The sequence below is a fragment of the Cucumis sativus genome, chromosome 3, assembly GCF_000004075.3.
Source record: "Cucumis sativus cultivar 9930 chromosome 3, Cucumber_9930_V3, whole genome shotgun sequence".
Lineage (NCBI taxonomy): Eukaryota > Viridiplantae > Streptophyta > Magnoliopsida > Cucurbitales > Cucurbitaceae > Cucumis > Cucumis sativus.
The window spans coordinates 9,124,850-9,142,214 of record NC_026657.2 but is presented as its reverse complement, the minus strand read 5'-3'; the positions used below and the strand labels follow the sequence as shown (position 1 = coordinate 9,142,214).

Genomic DNA, 17,365 nt, shown 5'->3' with positions numbered 1-17,365 from the left:
ATTATGTAATGTCCAAATGAATATAACTCAACAAACGCAATATTTACATGGTTAAATTTAAAATTAGAGGTTCAATTCCTTCTCCTCTTCTATGTTATTGAAATAAAAAAAAAATGTAAGTTTATATTGAACAATTTAGCTGCTCTATCGTGATAACCTCTTTCACGTTTTTTCAGTATCGATCAATACGAATAGTGTTACTGTTTACTTAAGAATTACAATTTAAACAAAGTCGTAAAGAAAATTTGAATTGTTAAAACATTCCAAGAGACTTACATTTCACTAATTCGTTCTATTTGGTTGTGGATTTAAGGTAGTTTAAGTGGAAAAAGGAGAATGTTGGTAAATGACAAAGAACCTCGATGAAAATGGTTTTCAATTGCGACGAAACGTGTGTAAGGAGGTATCACTAACATTAGTGAAAAGCACTATACATTGGTGGGGGTGGGGTGGGGGACGTGTTGCAACTTGCAACCATTGGTTGACAAATAATTCCATTAAACCCTAGTGGCTATTTAAGTTGATCAAAATGCCATTCATTTAGTTTGTGAATGTGGATTTTATAAGGAAAACTTTGATTTGAATGACAAAATTTATAAAAAACATTTATACATATAATATAATTTACGATCTATATGTAAGATAGACTATTCCCTATGTTTGTTATGATATAAATCAAAGCAGTAGTATACGTTGGTCTACTATAAATAGATTGCGATATTTTATAAATTTTGAATATAGTCATTTTATAAATGTTTACTGTATTTAAAGCAACTCGTTATCATCACACAAAAGTAAAGGACACCTGGGTTGCACACAACTATCAAAAGGTATCAATTAAAGAGTAAACTAAACGAGTTTTAGTGGTACGTTTATTGTGTCGATCAAGTGCACGAATTCTTAATAAAAAACTATCTAAATACATTAAATGAATATAAATGGCTAACTTAATTATACACATCTCATTCAAGCAAAGAAACAGCCCAGGTTACAAGTGGATTCGGTTAATGGGCTGGGTCTAATTCTAAAATTATACAAGAAATCCGGCCCATCAGAACTAAGCTTTTGAAAATCCCTAGTATCAGCTTACTGCTTCTCTTTTTTGCTCCCCCGATCTCTCTATCTCCGCTTCGTCTCCAGCTGCCGGTTGCCGTCCGCTGTCTGGGAAAATCCTGCTCTGCGGCTGCTGGACTTGTAAACCGTATCTCTCCGGCTAAAATGAACTGCTCCAGTAAGTCTCATCGTTTCTCATTTCTGGTAATTTCCTTGCTGTTCCATTCATTTTGTGTTGATCTCTGTTATTGATATCTTGTGCTGCTCTACAGTCTCCGGTGAGATTCCGGAAGAGCCAGTTGTCTCCAGGAATTCTGGATTACTCTTCGAGAAGCGGTTAATCGAGAGACACATTTTGGTATGTTCGCCTTTTCTTCCCCTTCCCATTCGACTCGTTTCTCCATACTTTTTTAGGGTTCATTTTTCACTGTGCTTATGTTTCACTCTGTGTAATGTAAAGTGAGGCTCTGTTTGGTTCTTTATTCGTGCCTTTTCCGTCTTCTTTTGGCTCGTGGGATTATATTTCCTGGAACTTCGTGGTCTAAGGGCTTCTTAATTCGTTTCTTCCTTCATTTTTCAAAAAGTAGGATATTTTATTCGAGGTGATTTTCCGCAGATGCGGATTCTGAAACTTGGAGCCATTTTAGTTTGTTTTTTTACACGGTCGGAATATATTAAAAATTCGACTAAAAATCACCTGTTAGTCCCTGAACTTTAAAAGATGTAACAGTTTAGTCCAAGGTTTAGTTGGTAACAATTTAGTCCTTAACTTCCAATTTTGTAACAATTTAATTTGTAAACTTTACTATGAGACAATTTAGTCCTTGTAATTTATACTTTGTAACAATTTAGTTCCCACTAAAAGTGTGGAAATTAATGAGATTTTTTAATTTTATAAAATAAGATGGTTACATCATAATACTAATAATTGGCAACTAATTTTGATAAATTTTATTTATGTTTGGGACTAAATGGTTACAAATTTGAAATGGAAGTACTAAATTGTTCCATATGGAAGTTTAGGGAATAAATTGTTACAAAATTTAAAATACGGGAACTAAATCGTTACAAACAAAGTTCGGGACTAAACTATTATGTTTATGGAAGTGTAGGGACCAAAAGTATTTTTAACTTAAAGATTAATATGCACCTCCATTTTTTCTAAAAAATAATATTTTGTCACGTCTAAGGACTAAACTTGAAGTACGTTTTTACATTCTTTTCCAACTTTTTCAGGAAGGGAGTTAAACAGGACTTTGTTTTTGTTGCATGGATTTGCTACTTATTAGTTGAGCCTCGTTACAAATATTTATTCGTTTCCCTTTCCTGTCTTATTGAAAAAATATATTTTTACTAGAACTATAATTCTACAATTCAATAAGTTTTCTGACTATCTCGTGGATATTTGTACTTTGAAGTTTGAATTTTGTTGTCTGGTTTCAATTTGAGAATGGCAGCATAGAGCCATCGAGAGAGTATCCTTTGGAGATTCCATATTTCTTATTCAGAGATGACAAAACTTAAGTCCCGTTGATAACATTTGGTTTATTAAACTTAAACTTGTAAACATTATTTTTTTCTATTGCTTTCCTTCTTTTGTTATCTACTTTCTAGATATGTCTTCAAAATCCAGTAAAGTAGTTTGTAAAATTGTTATTGTTTTTGGAATTTAGTTAACAATTCAAATGTTTACTTGCAAAAGACGAAACCACAGTAGAAATTGTTAGAAAATAACCATAAATTTCAATAATCAAAAGGCCACTGGCTATCAAATTGGACCTCAGTTTTTGCATTTTATATTATTTATTAGTAAATGCTTGTATTTTAGTCTTATTAGAATCAGATAAATCTGACATGGTGAAAATGCAAGTAGGGGAAAACGAAGAGTGGTGATTTTGCATGTATTATTTCAACTTCTTAATGTGTAAAATGGATCTTTCTCTATTTAATATCATTTGAAGATTACGCCAAATAATTTGATCCATACAGTATTGATTTTTCAACAAATTATTCGTAGTGCTTTTATTTGCTTCAGTCTAATACAACCTTGAATTTCGAGGGATTTACTCCAAGGGATTTTAATTGAAATTAGAAATTTTCTTGCTTTTGTTGAGATGTGTTTAAAATTATTTTTTAACAAAATAAATATTGCGTTTGATTAGTGTAAATGGTTTGTATTGCATCTCCAGGACTATGGGAAATGTCCTGTTACAGGCGAACCACTTTCCATTGATGACATTGTTCCAATTAAAACTGGAAAGGTATGGATATGTCTTTGATTCTATTTAGTTCAATTCTAAATATTTTGGACCTTTTTGATCTATCTGTAAAACACGCATGCCCAATGCTATTGTTAGTGTAGATTTGAAGAAGCAGTGTCTGAATTTAAATGTCAAGTGGTCTGTAATCTACCTAGCTCTATTTGATGAAGTTGAAAAGTGCAGGTTTTAAATGCTAGAGACATCAGATAGCCTTAAGACATTTTTCTTCTGAATTTTCCCTCCTTTCCAATTCTCCTTCTTTAACTTCACTCTCGTTTATCAATTTTTCTGCAGATAGTCAAGCCCAGGCAAGCTGCTAGTATCCCTGGAATGCTTGGAATGTTCCAGAATGTATGAAATGATGGTCTATAATCTATTTTACCTCTGTAGTTGTCCTTTTGATCCATTGTTTTGATGCTCTCGTGCTCCTGGGAAATTCAGTATTCTTCATTTTTTTTGTTTATCTTGCATTACTATCACGTGTGTAACTGGACATCAACTCTTTAGTAAGATATAGGTTAAACCCCAATATAATGAGAAATATATGTATAATTAATGTTTATAGCATTTATTTTCTAGTAATTTATCTCTATCAGATTACTATCTTATATCCTTAGTTATTGTGTACCGGAAAAGGAAATAATGTCATTGATGGCATGATTTTGCAAAGAAAAAGGGAAGAGAAAAAAAGAAAAAACAAAAGAAAAAATGGGGTTATTGAGTACTAACGATCAGTATCCTTCAAGCTCAAGTGTCACGTCATGTTTACATTTCGGTTGTTAAACTATATAAATGTATTTTATAGAGTTCTTGATTTGTATCCTTCTATAGAAACTGTGTCAAAATTTAAGCTTTCTCATGTTTTAGGTTCTAGAATGTATTTCATTTTCATCATTGTTGTTTCTATTAGATATATGGGCTTAACACAAATTGTTATTTATTTAGTCATTTTGTTTGCATCATTGCATATACTGTTTCTTTCATCAAAGTGAAAAAAAAATACTTTTTTTTTCTCTAATGATAGGAATGGGATGTTTTGGTGCTATCCAATTTTGCATTAGAACAACAGCTGCATACAGCTAGACAGGAGCTTAGTCATGCCTTGTATCAGGTATATTATTATTATTATTATTATTTAGTTTTGTTAATTCCAAATTTCCGAAGGTGTAAAGTAAAGAACAGTGTATCTGTTTTTCATCTATATATCTGTTCCCTAGTCCATCCATGATTTTGTTATATATTTTTGCCACGATTTTGACAATTGATTTCATCATTTTCAGATTTGAATTTTTTTAGCATACTTAATAACTTACTTTGTAATCCAGCAATGTTTTCCAAGCCTTAGATTAAGCATATTTATGTTTTGCTATGTGGTGAAGTCATGATGAGATAGCTAGTTTTTCGCAAGCTTAACTATTGGTTTGATATATTTTTGTTATTCTAGCATGATGCTGCATGTCGTGTGATTGCAAGACTTAAAAAGGAAAGGGATGAGGCTAGGTCCCTGCTTGCTCTGGCAGAGAGGCAGATGCCTTTGTCATCAACCTCATTTTCTTCCAATGCTGCTGCTGTCAATGTTAATGGGAAAAGAGGTTTGTCCTCTCAATCACCCATATCGGCATGGATTTTCATGAATTCCTTTGTTCTAATTTGAGCCGATTTTTCATTTTTCCAGTTAATGAGGATGAGGAATTGGGTCCTGATGGGAAGAAAATACGTCCAGGAATATCAGACGCTGTTATCTCTGAGCTCACAGAATGTAATGCTGCTCTATCACAACAAAGGAAGAGGCGGCAGGTAGTGAAAATTAATGTCAATTAAATATTATTATTTCCTATTAAATAAAAGGATAATTGTTTGATGTATGATGTGACTGTTTATGAGATGTCAGTGACAGGCTTTCCTGATAAACGGGCATTAATTTGTTGATTGATTCTTTGGTCTCAGATACCTGCCACGTTGGTTCCTGTTGAGGCTCTAGAAAATTACACCCAGATTTCTAGTCATCCACTTCATAAAACAAGCAAACCGGGCATTATGTCTCTTGACATCCATCATGAGAAGGTATGATTCTAAAGTGCATCAGCCTATATCCGTATAGTTTTTCTTAAATATGTATTAAGCCCTCATTAAAACAATTTTTTGAAGTCATACTTGCTAATGCGATGGACTATTTTATTCAATTTGGCCAATGGGATTTTTTGGGTGAATAACGAAGCTTGCATGTAATATTTTTGACGGTTCATTCCTTTTGGTTCACATTCCATGGTAACTGTCTGAAAACTGGAGGTCTAAGCCACAAAATGAATATTTCAAATAGTTAGAAAGCTTGATCCTTGTTTTCCCCTCCTTTTTGATGAAAAATGAAACTCATTAATTTTTACATGGAATTAGGAATGTAGTTTTAAACTTAGGGATCGTATCTACGTGGCTTGCAAATTAACAGAAGAGCTTAATAATTATATGGTGAATTTTTGTTAGGATACCATGTAACGATGAAACTCCAAGAGCAACAAATGACACAAGAACAGTCAACTTATATTGCTATCTAATAGGAATTAGAATATAAGAATAGCCTTTCCCGTGGGCCATCTCTCCCATATTCTCACAATAGAAATTCCTACTAAAATTCTTCCTCCTTCTCACTAAGGCCTAACCACTTCCTTTATTTGTAATTAAAAACCCTACTAAACTTCCTAACTAATTATTAGTATGCCCTCACAATGAGTTCTAGATAATATCATAATACTTTGCCTTTTCTTTAAAAACATTCTACAATGCATTGTGTGCTTGTTGTGCCATGTGACAAGGTTGATTTTCCTTCTAGATGAATATAGCCGTTGCTAAAAATAGTTGCACTAATTTACTTCTCAGGCAAAAAATTTTCTTTTCCTGGTTTTAGGATGTCATTGCGACTGGAGGGCTGGACACAAATGCTGTTCTTTTTGGTCGATCATCTGGGGAGATTTTATCTACACTAAGTGGCCATTCGAAGAAGGTTCCTTCGCTGGATACTAGCATTCAACTGCCTGGGACATGCATTATTGATATTTTTTGCTAATTGGAATGTGGAACATTGTTTGTTTAGGTAACTAGTGTCAAATTTGTGGGCCGAGATGATCTATTCTTGACTGGTTCGGCTGATAAGGTTAATTTTCTTTCTTTCTTTATTCTTCTTCATTTTTATTTTTTTATTTGAGAAAGCATGTTTCAAACTTTCTATTTGTAACTTTTGAGGTTTCCAGGTAACTTTTGAAGATCGTGTTCTCTTTTTTCGCCGAGCATAGTTGATGTCTTACCAAATGAAATTAATTTTTGAAATACAAATGAACTGCCAGTGTCAAAGTCCTCAGAAACTAATTAGGAAGTGCTAGGTTTAATAACATAAACTTATAAATGAACTGCATCTCCCTTTGTCCATATATTCTTGGTTTTGACTTCCGAATTTGGGCTTTAGGTTTCATACCTTGGGTTCATGAACGTGTAATTTTTAAATAAATAAATTTTTTTGATACCTCATGAACGTTTAGTTATTTCAACTTAACCAAGGAAGGATCATCTCATATCATTTGAATTGTCTTTTATATTTCTCTAATCTAAACTGTAGCGTAGCTATTTTCTGCACTGCATCTGAGTAATAATAACTCCTTGTTCTAAACTGTGTAGACTGTCCGTGTTTGGCAACAATCTGATGATGGGAACTACAATTGTAGGCACATTTTAAAGGATCATACAGCTGAGGTAAGTCATCTTTTTTTACTTCAGTGGCCATCATTCATTGTCAATGCTGGTTATAGATGAAATAAGGTTCAAACACTCAGCCAAGTGAGTTATGTTGTCTCTATTGCTAAGAGTCTTATGACAGTCTATAACACTAAAGGATTAAAATAGGAGCAAATCAGTTGTGATTTAGTACAACTCAATTTCATGCCTTAACCTACTGTAAAGTAATGACAACTTCCAAAATCTTACAGGTCCAAGCTGTTACCGTCCATGCTACCAATGACTTCTTTGTTACCGCCTCCCTTGATAACACATGGTGTTTTTATGAACTTGCTTCAGGATTATGCCTGACCCAGGTTAGTAAGTTGCTTAACTTTTCATAAATGTATATGTGCTTACTCTGAGATTGACTGTCTTGAATGCGTTGTGGTATTCTTCTAGTTGACTGCATTTTTTAATGTGCCACACTATTATGTATACACTTCAGATACTAGGTCTTTTTTGTTTTGTTTTTCAAAGATGGGCGACTGGTTGTTGAGATATTTCCAAATGTATGATACAAGTCTGCCAGTTGGTCTTAGAGTATTTAACTTATATAAATAGAGATATTTCAAGCATTTATCAAATACAAGGGCAGTAAAGAATCTCAAACATATTTCCTCAAATCTGATGCTCCACATTTAATCCTATTCAAACAGTGATAACCCAAAGCAAAATAGTGTTATAGAATCGATCAAACTATTGAGGTTGAGAATTTATCTTAAAAATGTCCGATTTCATATGTTAAATGCAAGGAGCCTAGTGTATTTCAAGTACTTACAAAAATTACATGAAATGAACCTGCCCATGTTTTGTTTTTTAAACAAGAAACAAATTTCGCTGATGTATGTAATTTACCATAAGTGGTTGGTAGCCCAATCCAACGGGGTTACAAAAGATTCCTCCATTTGGTCAACAGAGAAGAAAGATTGTAAACGTTTGCACCAAGTTACACAATGTTGGATAATAAGTTTTCAAAAGCCATGAAAAAGTGCTTCCCTTATCATAGAATAGGCGATTGTTTCTCTCATTCCAAATAATCCATAAAAAAAATACAAATTAAATGCAAGCACATGGTCATATTTTCCTTTGTAAAGGGGTGACCATCGCAGAGTATAATAGAGGAGGTTGATAAATGTCATTAAGAAGGCTGTGAACCATCCGATCTTGAGGACACGCAAGTGACTTCTAGGATAATCACAAGGTTCTTTTCTGAGATACAGTTTTTTTTACAGTCACAATGGATGACAGTAAATCTTGGTGTAGTTTTTAAATAAGGCCACCCGTTTATATTTGTATGACCTGTTTGGTTGGTCGGCTGGAATTGGGTATGTTGCTTATAGAAAATTTATTTATCTTATCCTCTGCAGGTTGCTGAGGATTCAGAAACAGAGGGCTACACATCTGCTGCCTTTCATCCTGATGGTCTTATCCTTGGAACAGGCACGTCAGAGGCCCTTGTTAAAATTTGGGATGTAAAAAGTCAGGTGCGAGATTCTCTAACTTATCAAAGATATATTCCCATATCTCGAATTTTGTGCAATAATTGCTTTAATGCTATTGCCTACAGAAAAACGTGGCCAAATTCGATGGACATGTTGGGGCAGTAACTGCAATATCTTTTTCTGAAAATGGTTATTTCCTTGCGGTATGTGTTAAGTTGGTTAAAGTTAAAAGGTTTAATAATTTAATATAGACATGATTAAAACTAATAAAAACCTAAACTGCAGACTGCAGCTCATGATGGAGTAAAGCTGTGGGACCTTCGAAAATTGAAGAACTTCCGTACATTTGCACCATATGATTCAGACACTCCAACAAACTCTGGTACGTTGCTTTATGTGGATGCTGAATGATGTAACATAACTAGGAAGCTAATTTCTAATGTCTTGTTTTTTTGTGTAACTGAACATCTGTTTCTTGTTCCGTAGTGGACTTTGATCATAGTGGATCTTACCTCGCGATTGCTGGCTCAGACATAAGGTAAGCGTTTGGCCCTTCAAATCATTTTGAACTTTCCTTCACATTGATGAAATGTGTATTCACTTATTTACCACTTCATTTTCTTTGTTCTTAGCACTTTCTACAAAGTCTAACAATGAGGCTTTGCTTGAGCTTGCAGGGTTTACCAAGTTGCTAGTGTGAAATCTGAATGGAATTGCATCAAAACTCTTCCAGATTTGTCTGGCACAGGTAACGTATCCCTCTTTCACATGTGCAAACATGTGTACGTATATATGTTCACCTTAATTAATAAATGGGGAATAGATACTAAACCAACTTTGCAAAGAATCTAAACTTGCTGTTGATAAAAATTCTGGTTCTACGTTATTTCAGGGAAAGCAACTTGTCTTAAATTTGGACCGGATGCAAAATACTTAGCCGTTGGGTCAATGGATCGGAATCTTCGAATTTTTGGTGTGCCTGGGGAAGATGGCGCCATGGAGACATGAGTTGGCATCCAGAATTAAAAAATCCTGAAAAGATGAACGCAAGCTTCTCATTATATTCAACAAGACGATTCTGAAGCAGAGGCCTGTTTTGAATGTTCGAAGCAAAGCGGAGAGTTCTGTACACTAAGATCAACAAGTTGAGCTAAATATTTTCACTATTTTCTTTTTTTTCCGTTATAGTTTGGACGAGTTAGGTTTGATTCTCATTTCTATGAATGCATGATTTTGCAGAGGTGTGTGCTTTGCCATTTTCATGTAGCCATAGAACGGTAACCATAGAACTGTTAATATTGGCTGACATTTTTCATTTACCGTTCTGTTACTTTTTGGTAGTAGATGTACCCTTCTTAGAGTTTCCTGCTTTCGACGCTTCGTGCCCAATGAAATATTGTGGGCTCTCTATTTATTATTATCATCATTATTTATTACTAGTTATGATCATTAGATGTTTATTTAGGGAGGCCACTGTATGGCCTCTTTCGAACTTTATGATTTTGAGGCTTTAATTCACCCACGGACTTTAAGTACCCTCTTGCCTCAAGAATTTGAATGATCTTAGAAATTTAATTTCATATTTTGTAACTATTTTGTTTAGCTAATTTTTCCTTCATGATTTGTATATTCTTATTATTAGTCAATTTCTAAAAACAAGAATCTTTTAAAACCTTCTTTTTTTTCTTTTCAAAATTTGGTTTTATTTTTTATACCTATGATAGAATGTAGATAACAATTGGGTGTGAAAGTAAGTAGTGTTTATTGAAAATCAAGTAAAAAACAAAACATTGTCAAATGTGGTGCTAAGTAATTTTAAAATCATGTTTTTACTTGAAAACACAAAATCGTGGGACTTCAAACAAGTCACTACCTCTTTAACCTTCTCACATTCTAATGTTTCAAAGAACACTTGATAATTAAAAGTGTATGGTAAGTTTTCTACTCTTTCTGGTTGCCTTGCCATCAATCACAATTATAAATGTGTTCATTTCAAGTACTTTTTATTGCAATCAAAGCAAATAATTTAGTATCATCTCCCGGATAAGGGAACTGTATGTATTGAAAAGTCCATGAATTTCGAAAGAGTGATTCTGTTGTTCACATACAAACCACAATTAAAATTGAATGTGAAACTGCCTGTGTATGATGTTAATTTAAAGAACCAATCTATTATTGCCCTTCTCGCTAATTATAAGATGCTAAAGACATTTGAATCTGAGAATCTAAATTTGAAAGTGGAAAAATGAAAAGAATACTGGAGAATGTAAATAATGCTTAACCAATAACTTAATGCTTAACAAACTGCAAAACATTCCATCCCATCTTCGTCAAGAAACGTATTGCGAAACATGAGCAAAACCCCAGAGCTGCATACATAAGCAAAAGAAATGGAGGCATAGGCATATTATCACTAAAAACCGATGTACGTAGCGATTTTCATCATAAGTTCAATGACATTTATTTTCAGTGTTGGAATTTACCTCAACATTCTTCAACTCAAACTCCTGGGTATGTGCCAAGCATGAGTTACCAAACGTCTCACATGGTCCACTGGTTCCATTCAATCTTTTTAAAGATGAAATAAGATTTGGTTATTGACAGAAGTAGTACTTGGCAGTTTACAATGGAGTAGTAGATGAGAAAAGAAATACTAACAGATCTTCTTCGAGCCGTAATGCAAAGTTACTGCCACCACCAAGTGCTAGTAAATCATCCATACACATGTAGAAATAGCGGTTTGCTCCTATTAATATTTCCAAACCAAGAAAAAAGTAAGATAAATTGAAGAGGAAATCCTTTCCCTCATTCATTCACTCTTTTCTTCCAATGCAAGGGATTGGGTGTTGCATCCAAATACACTACTTCTGCGGGCATAGATAATATAGATAACTACCATCTCAATTTCATTAGACAGATGCATATGTAAGATATCTGCAGCCATTTCTCACCATCACTATTCGTGCATTCTAGCAAAATAGTTGTGATTAATACAAAACATCAACTTCCGAAAACGATTAAATTCACTAGAAACCACAGGAGTGACGGGCTTACAACTAAGGAGGAAAAGGAGAACTTACCGGTTGGTCTGAAGAGCTGTGGTTCACCATACATGGTGGTAAAGACAAAAGTTTGATTTGTTCCCTATCACCATAAAATTAGACAATACAAACAAGCTTTAAACACCAAAACAAAATAAAAATCGGGGCACAGAGTGAAAATAACTAATAAGCATCCTCAGAAGACATAAAGTCAACTAACTTGGTATTTTCTCTTTGCAGTAGGCTTCAGTGGGCATTCTAGAAGACCACCAAACACAGCACCCTGCTGATCACCAACAACCTATGGATTGCGGGAAAACACAAGACCATTATTAAGTGAAGCCCTGGTTTAGCTATTAATAGGATTAAGATCGGGGACATTGAGAAGTCATATAATCAACATACCAGCAAACAAGGACCAGAAAGTTCACCACTTTTGCGAATGAGTGTTCGAAGAGATATGCCATGTCTCAATGTACTGCCCTTCATTAGAAAGAAACTCAAGTTAAGGTCACAATGCATCAAACTACTGTCTCCATATATCTGAATTTCAAATACATTACCTATATAACAAGATCCATTGTCGCCCTTTCACGATATTAGGAAGACGTTGTAGCAGGAAATCATAGGTGTCAGTGGAAATCAGAACAGAATCAACCGTGAGATTTGTCACAATCTTTTCTGGACTACTTTGGCAAGTTGCTTCTTCAAATACTTCAGAACTACTGGTACTCCTTCCAGAGAAAGAGTCATCAAAATCTTCCTCATTGTCTCGGATGCCTTTGTTCTCACACACTAAACTGCACTCTAATGGTTCTAGAGAATCAAAATTGACAATATCATATGGCACGGGGCGAGGCTGATGTAACTTGTAATTTTTCTGAGGTTGGGTTGATTTGGGTCCTTCAAAACCCGAGAACGGGAGAATATAGGAAAAGTAGGAAGACAAAGCATTTCCTTCTTTAGAGAATGACCTGCTGCCCTATGTATCACAACAAACAGCATAGTAAAATCAGCTTAGAACTCAATACAAGTCCATAGCACAAAAAATACATAAATTCCATCTAAATACCATAGCTGAGCTACTGTAGTTCCAAAGAAAGGAGAATGAAATACAACCTCACATTGTGATATCATGTAACAAAGCAACTGTTATTACTCGTAGAAAATTTAGATTGAATCTATTGACGACGAGCTGGTACCAACTTTACTAATTGATTGACATACCACTAAAAAGGGGTTAATGTGTATGGGTCATGTTAATTAATAGAACCAACACATATCAAATGCCGAAATCCCAACCCTTAAACAAGCGAATCTCAATCAGCACCAATGCAAGAACAGAAATTGAGACTCAAATCTGAAAACAACCCAGATCAGCAATGACGGCAAGATCATAAAGCGGAAAGAGTATAAGCGAAATAAATCGAAACGGAGCAAATAAGAAGATTACCGGAGAAGGGTCACCGTGGAGTGGAGTTGAGGAATGAGAAGGTGAATCAGGCGAATCGGCGAAAAGACGGGAAAGGGTGTCGGTAACTTTGTCTTTGAGGGCGAACATGGGTAAGAGTGATGAAAGAAGAGAGAAAGAGAGAGTAGTGGGTTCAGCTACCCCTTTGCTTGAAATTTGGAATGAAGGAGAAGTGTCGGCGGAGAGAAATGGCCGGAGAAATTGGAAGGAAGATGAACGACGAGGAAGTGAGAAATGTGAGGGTAAATAAAAGAAAAAGGAAAGCGATTGTTTGATATTAAAAATAGGAAAAAGGAAGTTTGGTTACTACAACTCATTTCCTCTATGTATTATATGCTAATTGCTAATACCTCATCATAACTATTGGCTGTTTTTGCACCTTAAATATGGTTAATCCAACATTAATTCATTACTAAACCATACACTTTCAACTTCAAACCCAAAACCTATCCTTTTCAAATTAAATTCATATGTAAAAACGTCTAATACCTCATAATTACTCTACTAACCACGTAGGTCTATTTTACTATAGTTACAAAAATGAAAAATTACATCGAATGACAATAACATTTAGAAAAAAACGACCAATGACACCTCTTTTTGGATATTGCGTTTCTGATATCATACTATCACACATCTACCAGAAAACTTTTGTAATTTAAAATATGCCGTTACATGGACATTATTATCACAATTTTTTTTACTATTTTTATTTTTATCGACATCTAGAACAAAAAAAATCAAAATATTGCTATATATATAATAATAATATTTTGATGTTGAAGTTGATGGCTAACATTTGCAAAAACTATTCATTTCATTTCTTTTGACTTAAAATAACAAACACAACATGGAGGCTTGAATTCAACCCAATAAAAAAGTGATTTTATTTTCAAGTTAAATGCTTTTTTTTTTTTTTCATAGGGAATCTTTTTTTAAAGATATTTCTTTCCCTAAAATCAAGTGATACTATTGCTTTAATTTAAATTTATAATAAACTTAGATATTACATAAAATTTAGTTGTGTTTATACTTGCAAAGGACTAAAATATCAAAAACAACACAAATATAAAGACATGAATCAAAATTTAGCCAAACTTAATAACCTTATCATAGTCTATTTGTCATGTAGCAACGTAGCAATTCTCAAACTTAACTATTGATTGGTCGTTTACTATAAAAAAAAAAAGAAGAAGAAAAGCCAATGAGCCACATGGGTTGACCAAGTTTGTTTCCCCATTAAACAATTAGTTACTTTAAATTCAAATTACATTCATTAATATTAGAAATTATATACCTAATGTCTCATTCAAATAGGTTGCAATCTACATCATCATAGGGCTAAAGTTGGATTTGTCATTTCCATTTTGACCCATGAAAACAATTCAATCATATTCTCTCCACATTCTTTAATTTTGAAGAATTTAGAGGTATATGGAATATTCAACCAACAATTTCCTTTTTATTATACAAAACATAACTTTTAATAATAGAGACCAAATTTAAATTTCATGAACTAAAGTTAAATTAATGAGATAACGAACTATTTAATTTTTTAAAAATTGATGTATTACTTGTTTTTTTTTTTTTCTAAAGAGAAAAAGAAAAAAGAATCATAAAGATGTGTGTGGGGAAAAATGGGCAATGCTTACATTATAGATAAAGGTGTTGGAATTAAATGTAAATAATTCCATATTAAGAAGAATATATTTTAAAACTCTCATTTATGAAAACAATAAATTTTAAACAATAGGAGACAAAATAACTTTCAATTTCCACCAACTTTAACACACACTCAATAATTACTCATAACTATTAATGAAAAATACCAAAAACAACTTTCATTAAATTAAAAAAAAAAAAAAACTCAAATATCTTTGTTTGTATTGATAATTATTGCAAAAACTTTCTTACTTGAAGGAAACTTTAAATGATTCATGAGTGAAGCATGATGTTTCTTCAAGTTTAAATTGAAAAAAAAAAAAAAAGCTTCAAAATTGAAGAACTTCACCTATTTCTTCTTGGACCCAATTCAAAATTTATTGCTTTTTCTTCCAAAGTTCTAACCTTGAAACTTCTGAAAAGTGATTATTAAATAATCTCATTCAAAATGTTCTTCATGGTCAAACTTCTTCTTGTACATTTCATCAAAGCAGATTCCTTCTTTGTTCATAGTCTCTTCCATACCTATCTCCTCTAAGCATTCAATGTTATAAAATTATTTTCAATAATCACAACAATATTTGAAGTGGGGAAAAAAAGTTGAATTTTGAAGAAAACCCATTTCACTATTTCTGTTAAAAATATCTATATTTTCAATTTTTGTGTATATATATATTTTTTTATATATATATATTTTTCTTTTGTTTTCTCTTATCAAATGTGAATTGTACTCTTTTTTGGAGTGAAGAAAAAGATGCCTTCTCTGCACATCTAAAGAGGCAAATCCAGCCAAACAAAGAAGAAGAAGGAAAGAGAGCAAAAACCCTTCTCCATTTTTGAGGTACAAAATAAACTACAAGTTTTTTTGCAAAAATGATTTCCCATTCTCATTTCTCTCTTTAGAACAATACCCATTTCCCTCATTTCCTCCATTTCCCCTAAATTCCCTGAGGTTTTTACAGTTCCCATGTTTTGAGTCTTCAATGGAAATGAAAATGGGGATTTCTTCTTTCAACCCTTTTTGTACTCTTCTTCTTTCTTTGGCCTTCTTCTCCATTTTCACACTAATCCCACCTGCACAATCTGGTTCTGATTACACTTCCTTGGTCTATAAGGGCTGTGCTAAGCAAGCTCTTTCAGATCCAACTGGGGTTTACACCCAAGCACTTTCAGCCCTTTTTGGCTCTTTAGTTTCACAATCCACCAAAGCCAGATTCTACAAAACCAGCTCTGGAAGTGGTCAATCCACCATTAATGGTCTTTTCCAATGTAGAGGGGACCTTAGCAATGGCGATTGTTACAATTGTGTGAGTAAAATCCCTCAAATCGTTCAGTCCTTGTGTGGGAAAACCATAGCTGCAAGAGTTCAACTCTATGGCTGCTATTTGTTGTATGAGGTTTCTGGGTTTGCTCAAATTTCAGGGTTTGAAATGCTGTATAAAACTTGTGGCTCTACGAATGTTGCTGGAAGTGGGTTTGAAGAGCGTCGAGATACTGCTCTGTCTGTTTTGGAGAATGGTGTTGTGAGTGGCCATGGATTTTACACCACAAATTACCAATCTGTTTATGTTTTGGGGCAATGTGAAGGGGATTTGGGGGATTCAGATTGCGGCGAATGTGTTAAAAATGCTGTTCAAAGAGCTCAAGTTGAATGTGGAAGCTCAATTTCAGGCCAACTTTATCTCCACAGATGCTTTATAAGTTACAGTTATTACCCAAATGGGGTGCCCACAAGATCATCATCACCATCATCTTCATCTTCCTCCTCATCAGGTAAGGCTCCAATGGCCTGTATATTCCATTTTTAAACAACACTCAAACGTTAAATCTCACCCACTTGGGTCTGAAAATTCGACACCTAACAAATGAAAATCATTACTAGTTGAGAAGAAAACGGAGCTCGAATATTACGTGTAACACCTCCACATACTACGTTAAATCAATCAATAACCCACAACGTTTATAGGAGTTCAAATACAAGACTTCCACTTCAATACTATGTTAAATGCTAAATAATCCAAAAACTAGCATTGGGTTATGGCGAATTTAGTTATATCAATATTTTAAAGCAAAGAGATTTTGGTTTTGTCTAATATTGGAAGTGAAACAACAGGAGGAAATATAGGGAAAACAGTGGCTATAATTCTTGGATCAACAGCAGGAGTGGCATTTGTTGTCATTTGTTTGCTTTTTGCAAGAGGGTTAATGAAAAAACATGATGGTAAGTAAGCACATAAGATTTCTTTCTTTGTTATATTGTTATTTTCAAATCTTCTTCTCTGAATTTCTGTGAGTATTGAGAATTGGGATGATCTTCTTTTGTGCAGATTATTGAAAGAAGCAAGATGAGAAGATCTTCAAAGATGCAAAAACAATTCTTTTTTCTTTCTCTTTCTTTTTTTCCTTTTTAATGAACAGAATGTCCCCTTCTTTTTTTTCTCTAAAAAGGAATGTGATTTTTTTTGGTGGTGAATAGGGATTTTGTTCAAAATTGAAAGAATGAAATGAATGATGTGTATGAAACTGAAATAATTTTTACAGAAAGTGAAGATGAAGAATGTAGGGAATGAAAAATGGTGGTAACCCATTCATTCTTTTGAACTTATTTGGTTCTATTATATACATAATCTATCTATAATGGAGATTATATATCTCTTTTTTTTGCTTGAA

The 17,365-nt window shown here is 33.6% G+C and overlaps 3 protein-coding genes across 4 annotated transcripts; 2 read left to right on the top strand and 1 right to left on the bottom strand.

Moving 5' to 3' along the window:
- Positions 1–1,071: 1,071 nt before the first annotated feature.
- On the top strand, positions 1,072–9,981 carry LOC101204424 (pre-mRNA-processing factor 19). The gene is made up of 18 exons (XM_004133995.3): positions 1,072–1,231; positions 1,326–1,411; positions 3,243–3,314; positions 3,609–3,665; positions 4,339–4,425; positions 4,759–4,906; positions 4,990–5,111; positions 5,262–5,378; positions 6,217–6,312; positions 6,403–6,462; positions 6,981–7,055; positions 7,289–7,393; positions 8,447–8,563; positions 8,647–8,724; positions 8,807–8,903; positions 9,008–9,059; positions 9,199–9,269; positions 9,414–9,981. The coding sequence occupies exons 1-18, from the start codon at positions 1,219–1,221 to the stop codon at positions 9,527–9,529; spliced, it is 1,569 nt and encodes a 522-aa protein (XP_004134043.1). The 5' UTR covers positions 1,072–1,218; the 3' UTR covers positions 9,530–9,981.
- A 565-nt stretch (positions 9,982–10,546) lies between these two features.
- On the bottom strand, positions 10,547–13,353 carry LOC101204182 (oxidation resistance protein 1). Of its 2 annotated transcripts, XR_004215227.1 has the most exons (9): positions 13,016–13,353; positions 12,126–12,544; positions 11,968–12,040; positions 11,783–11,863; positions 11,602–11,665; positions 11,418–11,490; positions 11,180–11,267; positions 11,005–11,089; positions 10,547–10,890 (listed from the first exon to the last, which is right to left on the bottom strand). XR_004215227.1 is itself a non-coding variant. In XM_004133994.3 (8 exons), the coding sequence occupies exons 1-8, from the start codon at positions 13,121–13,123 to the stop codon at positions 10,852–10,854; spliced, it is 957 nt and encodes a 318-aa protein (XP_004134042.1). In that variant the 5' UTR covers positions 13,124–13,353; the 3' UTR covers positions 10,547–10,851. The 2 variants fall into 2 exon arrangements, 1 of the variants encoding a protein (XP_004134042.1); XM_004133994.3 differs by lacking the exon at positions 11,418–11,490.
- Positions 13,354–15,404: 2,051 nt separating this feature from the next.
- LOC101203935 (plasmodesmata-located protein 2) lies at positions 15,405–17,365 on the top strand. Its single transcript, XM_031881631.1, has 3 exons — positions 15,405–16,468; positions 16,809–16,916; positions 17,023–17,365. Exons 1-3 carry the CDS (start codon positions 15,679–15,681, stop codon positions 17,028–17,030), a joined length of 906 nt encoding a protein of 301 aa, XP_031737491.1. The 5' UTR covers positions 15,405–15,678; the 3' UTR covers positions 17,031–17,365.